An 8,269-nucleotide genomic window follows, 5' to 3' on the forward strand; every position below is an offset into this window, starting at 1 on the left:
AACACTACTAAAAAAATCATATTTCCTGCCAATTTTGTTTTGAAATTTGTTTTACAGGAAATACTTACAAATTTTGTTATGAAAAACAAATTGTAGGAAATTGCTGCCAACTTTTGCAAAATATTTTGTATAAAACACTATTCGCAATAAATTTTGTAGGAAATACTTACGAATTTTATAATTTTGTAGAAAATAATTACCCACGAATTACCTGCCAATTAAAATTATTAGAAAAATACATGAAAAAAAGTCTTTTCTTCCAAACTTTTTTAATAAATTTACAAGAAAATTCTCATGTAATAATAGAATTTTTAGCAATGTATGTTAAAAAGTTAATTAATGTTTGACTTTTGAAAAATTTAATTAAATTTAATTAATTCAAGAAAAAATAAATCACAAAATTTAATTTGTATAACTACAAATATGTATGATATTAATAATTGATGTATTAATAATTAGTAATTCAACAATTAGTATTAAATGCTGAATTAAATTTTATCAACAAATATATTATTTTAAAAAAGTAATTAATGTTTGGCTTTAAAAAAATTAATTTAATTAAATAAAGAATTAAGCAAAGAGACATGTCTCGAAACTAAATCGAATCAAATAGAGATATATTTGGAAAGTAGATTGAACCAAAGACATAAGAGTGGAGACTAAATTGAAAACAAAATAATGACCCCTTGACAGTGATATTTGACATTGTTTTGCCACGTGACACTACCACTGCCACAAGATATTAATACTATCACGTGTCACACCAAGAACCTAACACATGACAAAAAAAATTAAAAAAATATAAAAAACCACAAATGTAATGCCGTTAGACTTTTTTCTTTTTGAAAGGGACCTAACTAAAAGTTTTTAAAAGTTGAGATGCAATTGAAATGTTTTTAAAAACGGAACCAAATTGATACATCCTTACCAAAGTGGGTACCAAAATTGACACGTCTTCATGAAAATATGTATCATCTCACTAATTAAACCTTTAATTACATAGGTTGATATTTTGATTTTTTAAATACCAGAATATTGTTCATTACATTAAATAGTTTAGAGTTAATTTATTTGTTTGTAAATAAATTGATAATTGAATTTTTAACTACAATCTTTATAACATGTGAACATTTTGATTGTACGTCAATACCAAAAATGAGGTTGAGTTACTCACTTTAATTTTACTATAATAAATATATAAAATAATTTGGAAGCATAAAACATTCTTAAATAAATCAATCCACTAACTTGTCAATTTGTGGTAAGTCGAGCCGGGTTACAAAATTTTCAAATCACCAAAAAAATGAATCATGTTTTGTCACTCAATTTTAGCTAAACTTGAACTAGGTTGAACACTATTGTTTTAAAATATAATATAGAGAAAGAATGCAAAACACTTCTTGTATGAGATGTAATGTTTGTTGTGTCTTTTCCTCGTACAAATAAGTGGTATTTTTAAGGAGAAGAGAGACTTAAGAGTTGATCATAATAAATTTGATTTAAAATAAAATAAATGTAATAAAATTAAAAGTTGTTTACATATAAATAATATTTATCCATAAAATCAATAATCCATAAAAACGTAATAGTAAGATTTTATTTTAATTAATTAATTTTTAAATTATATTAAATATATATTTTCTTTTTAGAATTGATTACATAATTGATTATGGTAGGTGATGTGGGATAAGAATATTATGGTAAAACATCAACTTATCTCTATAAATCTCTTCATTTTAGTGAGATGGTGATTCCGTAAATCATCTCCGTCACTCGCTCACAAATAATTAGAAGTGAACAAACTTCATCTTTGCATCAGCTAACTTAAATCTATTTGCACACTAAATCCGCGCAAGCGAACTTACCCTAATTAATTCAAACTACATTTTAGTAAAAAATGAATCCAACAAAATATTGACCTAACCTAATTATTCAATTAGTTTCCAATTTAATATAATTAATTGGGTTAAATTTAAAATTTAAAAAAATATAACTTTGTAAATAAGTCGACGTGATTCATATGGATATAATTATGAATTGAATTTACATATGTGTTTTTAATCCCCCATTAAATGTCATAACAACCTCCTATTCTTTTGGACTTTTTTTTCACTCTCAGCATCTGTGTGTGTGTGAGAGACACACATGGGATAAAAAATAGAAAAAAAAAAAAACCAGAAGTTGATAGGTAATATAGGATAAGAAAAATAGAAAAAAAATATGTAAGATAAAATATAAAATTTGCTGCATAAGAAAACTAAGGTTTTAACAAAGGTTCGATGAGACTGATATTTAGTTGACATAGGACCCAGTCTATAGCTCCGTCGTATCTGCTAAGAAGAGTGATCTGGTGAGGGCACCGACTCGGCCCCACTTTCACAACATCAATGTTCTCTCCCACTCAAAATAAAATTAGATTAAAAATTACAGATTGATTACACAATAATAATGCAATTTTCCAATGAAGTGGTTTTCTGAATTATTTACAAGAAGGGGTGTATGGTATATGGATACAACACAAGTGTCATTTAGAGACATGTTGTTGCTGGACCATTTCCATTGACAGGTATATATAGTTATTTATGATCCAACAACCTGGTATAGAAATATAAAAAAAACATTCAGTCAAACGGTGACCAAGTGTGATATGCAACTACGAGAACGTTTCTTCCATAACCAATGTTTATCATGGATTAGCCTTCTTCTATATATTCAATAATCAACAAGGATTGAGGCACCGAAACATCCATCAAACACAAAACAAACGACATATGATGATGGCTCGATCAAGGAATGTGGGAATTCTTGTAGTAATAACTGTAATGTTACTAAAGACCACAGAAGCTGAAGATTACGAGGTGGGTGGTAGCACAGGTTGGACAAGCTTTCCTCCAGGAGGTGCTTCTTTCTATTCCAAATGGGCTTCAAATTTTACATTCCAAGTAAATGACACTCTAGGTAAGTAAGTATCTATTAATTAAGAAAGTCATCAAATCCAAAAAGTTCTGTTCTGTAACATAATCATGAAGCATTGATGTTTGCAGTGTTCAACTTCGAGTCTGGAAGCCACAGTGTGGTGGAACTTACGAAACCTAACTATGAAAACTGTGCATTCGACAACAATATCAAAACCTTTAATATAGGACCAGCTAGAGTCACTCTCACAGCTCCAGGGGAATTCTACTTTTCCTGCCCCTTCTCCGGCCATTGCAGCAGTGGCCAAAAGCTAAGCGTAACAGTAATCACTGACTCTTCTTCACCACCACCAAACAAAACTCCAACTCAAGCTCCTGCACCACGCACTGCTACAGTTGAAGGTCCTTCACCTTCTCCTTCTGCATCTGCTTCAGTTCCCACTACAAGAGCCCCATCACCCCAAACTCATTCAACTGATATAGCCCCTCCACCACACGGCTCAGCCACCCCTCTGACTTCTACCTTCTCTCTATTCATCATCACCATTCTCATCAATTTTCTCTCTCAATTTTAGGACACTTGTTACTATATGTTATCTGTTGAAGACAGTGTTTCAGAAAGAGGATATTGGAGAATTCATTCATCGTGTACTAGTTTGTAGTGTACATCAATTTCATGAAGCGTGTTGGGTTTCCAAAATTTTGGCTTGTGATATATTGTTTCATTGATTTTCCAGCTACGTGGACTCGATTGAGATGATTGTGATTGAATAAACAAATCTTCTATTGTGGGTTTTACCGATTCAGTTGCTTCTGTTTATGTGTAAAATGTTGTTCCACCAATGTCTTACTTTTCTGCTAATGAAAATTTGAGTTGAGGTTGCGTTTTAACTATTGGGTTTACTGTATAAAATGGAACGTGTGAACGTGTCGTGTTCAAAAAGTATACGCTCCGAGGTGGCCAGCTTTGTCAACTAGTATATAAAATAAAGTAAATATATTTTGACTTTTGAGTTTGTTACAACTTATAAACAGAAAATTAAGGTGTAGAGAATGACAGCACAAATGTTTTAATGTAATTTGTTGTGGTATGATGTGAGTGGTCCCAATAATTTAAACTTGTACTATCTCCCTTCCCAAATCATCTCAAGAAAATTTCCAACTATCTCAATAAAGTATTCATTTTTCTTTTCAATATGATCTCCAAATTAATTATTTTTAAGAAATAATATATTTATGAAAAAAATCAGGATATTTCAGTAAAATTGTTTTAAAAAGTTATTGATTTTTTACTAGTTGAACTGAAATGCTTTCTGTGATGTGTTGGATGAAAAGTTTTTTCATCCGTTTTGTTTCTAATATAATCAAGAAAGAGGTCAATAAACACAATTATTATGTTCTAAACTCTATTTAGAATTAAAAGTAGTGTCAAAATTAATTAGACTTTATTTGGAGTGGTTTTATGCTTTTAAGAAATCAATAACAAAATCTTCTTATAGTTTTCATGTTTAGCTTTTTTGTTTTTCACAATTTTAATTGTGGATTGAATATGAATAAGTGAGTAAACATAAAGAAAACACAATTATAAAAAAAAAATCTATTATAAACATATTAAAACATAAAAAATATTTATAAATTGCATAGAATAGTTTAACCAGATAAAATATAAAAAATGTCAAACCAATAAAAATGTTTATAAGCCCCTCTAAAGGTCTTGTTATATTAATCTTTCATTGATAAATAGTTTTAACACGTATAAGTTTTGCTCAAATTATTTGTTTTCTTTTACAAGATTCACACTTTTATAATTTTTATTTACACTTTAATTTATTGCAATTTAAATAATTAATTTGATTATTAGGCCATGATTAAAAAATATTTTTTTATTCTTACAACTATAATTTTGTTTCAGATTTATTTCGTATTAATATAAATTTCTCCAAATTTTTAATATAAAATCTTGACCATAACTCATAGATGGTCTAAAAATAATTGTGTTAATAATAATAATAAGATATTATTATTATTATTATTGTCGGTTAGTAATAATAATGTTGTTTGTTAATAATAATATTATTATGGGAATGGTGATTATCAAATATTCTAACATTAGTATCTTTTTTAAGAATTAAAAGCTAAATTTTCAATTTCATGAAGCTAAAATGGGTATTTTTTTTATTTATTTTCACTTAAAAGCTAAAACCTGTGAACATATTTAAACCGGTGAGTGTTATTCATATCAAACTCAACTTTTTCGTCCTTTTCCTTACTTTTATTGTCATACACTTTACCCTATTTTATGAAATCAGGATTTGGGCCATTGGCCCAACAGATTATTTTGTGTTCATTTTCACGGATATTCTTTTTTGTTGCTCATTTTACCTATTTCAGCTTTTATTGTTACAAGACATTTGTGAATGAAAAACAAAATAATAAGTTATAAATAAATATATAAGCCATTTTTGTTAGGGGTGGCAATGCTGGCCGGCCGGTCCATTTAGGCCCGCACAACACGGGCTGGCCCGCCCCGCCCCGCATACTTTTTGGCCCGCGGGCCGGTCGGCTTTTTTTTTTCTTTAAATTTTTATGATAAAACTTTCAATGTTTAAAAATTGGGAAACTTTAAGAAGTTCACAAAACTAAGTAGACTTTGGGAAATTAGATGATAAATTGATAATTCAACATTTTCATCATATTCATACTATGACATACACAGTATTCTTTAAATTTTAGCACATTAAATATAAGTTTCAAATTCTTGTCTTTTCCAATTATACAAGAATTTGAAACGTTAATGCAAGAGTCCATAAAAAAAGTAATTAATATACACAAGTGTAAGTTTTTATTTTTTTATGCGGGCTTGCGAGCCGGACCTATGCGGGCTTGCGGGCTTACTACCCTGGCCCGCCCCGCGTTTTTTCTGCGGACCCGCGGATCAGGTCCTAATTGTCATTCCTAATTTTTATCTTTCAAGCACATCTTTGTGTAGTGCTTGGAAAAGAGAAAATAAATAAACAATAGTAAGTAAAGATAAAAAAAAGTATTGTCAAAATAAAAGTTTGAAAACAAAGTAATAATTTTAGTTTGGTATTCTTTTATTTATAATTATTAATTATTACTATTATATTTATCATAAAAAAATACAGAAATTTGTATAACTAAAAGTAATATTATGTTTAACTTAATTGTAAAATATAATCTATGTAATTTTTTACTTTTGTTTTGAGAATAGATAGTATATTATGCACTATTTATTTATTTTTATTTTTTTTCACATTTATATTTTATCAAAATATTTTTTTCTTCCTTTCTCTCCTTATTTTTCTTCACTTCTACCGAAAGGAAGCTACTAGGTGACAAAATTTTGGTAACGAGTTACATTATCATGATAATACTCTTTTTAAATAATTTTTTTTTTAAAAGTGGTTCATTTTAAAGTTTTACATGAATGAAAAATAACGAAATTTTATTGAACATTTTTTACGGCTAAAATCTTGAATTCCCAACCCTTATTAACGTCCGAATGGGTTGGTTTGATCTTACGTGAGATGATCTAAGATTTCTTTTTCATGATTACAAAACAAATTCTATTTTCTAATATTAACGCATCAAACTTCCGTGTACACGTGGCAGTTAAACATCGAGAAGCTCGCCAAACTCTTTTAAAATCTTAATAAAGGTGTAATTTCAATTTTTCTAAACACTTTTATCACTTAAAATATCGGAGAATTATCTAGTTATAAGTTTTATTTTGTTTTTTCAATAACTTTATCACTTAAGATTTGAGGAGATCAACTAATATATTGTGTCTCAATTTATTTGGTCAACTAACTCATTCACCTAGCCTAAAAAAATATAAACTTATTTTCAAAAGATAACCAAATAAATCAAATTCCAAGTAATATATTAAAATAAAATTATTTTTCTATTAAGATTTAAACTCAGTAAATAATAATTAAATTAAAGTAATAATTCATAGAGATCAACGAAATAGTTAATAAACAAAATCAGAAATCATGGGTTCATACTAAAAAAATATTATCTATAATGAAAAATTAGAAATAAAACCTTTATAACCAACAGAGAACAAGACGTAAATATTAATGACTTTTATTTAAGAGATTTTGTATTTTTTGTTAAAATATTTAACTCACTTTAATAATATTACATTAACAAATTTGGTATTAAACCATTAATATCTTCTGACTGAAATTATTAACTTTTAGAAAATAACAAAACCCATTGTACATTATAGATTCGCTTTAAGTTTATATATTAATATGGGGGGATTTGATGCGGGATTTAACTATAATGCGAATTTACCAAATTTTAAGAGTTTATATAATTACAGTAGAGAATATAAAAGATCACATAATAAAAGTATAAAATAGTGTGGATTTTATAAATTTTTAGGAATTATAAAAATGTGAAAGATCGAGTATATTAGTAAAAAAAATTATTATATATATATATATATATATATATATAAATGTAATAAAATATCAAATATAAAATATTTACAATACTTCAATCTTAATTTTGTAATTATGAAATAATAAATAATTTTTAAAATTGAAAGATATTTTAAAAAAAATATTAAGTAAATATTCTCACCAATAAATTATATAAAAAACTTTAGAAGATATTCAACAAATAATAAATAAGATTATATTACATATAGTCAATTGACAATAACACTTGAATAATAACACTTGAATGAATAAAAAATAATCTTCAAGTAACTTTAAATAATTTTTTCTAAAGATAAAATCACAAAAAAATTTATTCATTTTTATTTTCAAATACAAATTTATACGAAATGTAAATTTAGACAAGTACTTAAATAAATGTCTAATATACATGAGAATTAATTTACTCTTAAAATGTTTGCAAAATATAAACGATTTAAATAGAAAGTAAATGAAACTGGAAGTTTCATCTTGATCGAAAAACGACTCCTTATTAATATTCATCCTACAGGTAGTAAAACAAAATAAGAATTTAGAATTATAACTTTTTCAGAAATCTACAATTCCCCGCATTATTAGTTTGTAAGAAACGTAAAAATATTATATATCACCATGTATTATTGAAGTAAACACACTTTACTGTGCAATTTTTTTTTTTTTAAATTTCAGCGAAGGGTAAGTGTATCAAGATGGTGCGATTTCAATATAAAGAAGTCGTGTCAAAATTAGATGATTTTAATTAAAATAAGCTGAAGTCGTATCAACATAGAGAGATTTTTGTATTATACAGAAGTCGTGCCATATTCAGACGACTTTAATTAACATTTTAAGCAAAGTCGTGCCATTATGGAAAGATTTCAGTATTAAATTGTTAATGAATAAGTT

General features: G+C 27.0%; 1 protein-coding gene across 1 annotated transcript; it reads left to right on the forward strand.

Moving 5' to 3' along the window:
* Positions 1–2,612: 2,612 nt before the first annotated feature.
* Positions 2,613–3,806, forward strand: LOC114179391 (stellacyanin-like). Its single transcript, XM_028065717.2, has 2 exons — positions 2,613–2,958; positions 3,045–3,806. The coding sequence occupies exons 1-2, from the start codon at positions 2,772–2,774 to the stop codon at positions 3,488–3,490; spliced, it is 633 nt and encodes a 210-aa protein (XP_027921518.1). The 5' UTR covers positions 2,613–2,771; the 3' UTR covers positions 3,491–3,806.
* Positions 3,807–8,269: the final 4,463 nt, after the last annotated feature.

This window comes from Vigna unguiculata, chromosome 3 (genome assembly GCF_037176805.1).
Source record: "Vigna unguiculata cultivar grain cowpea cultivar isolate G323 ecotype 2 chromosome 3, ASM3717680v1, whole genome shotgun sequence".
In the NCBI taxonomy this organism is placed as follows: Eukaryota; Viridiplantae; Streptophyta; class Magnoliopsida; order Fabales; family Fabaceae; genus Vigna; species Vigna unguiculata.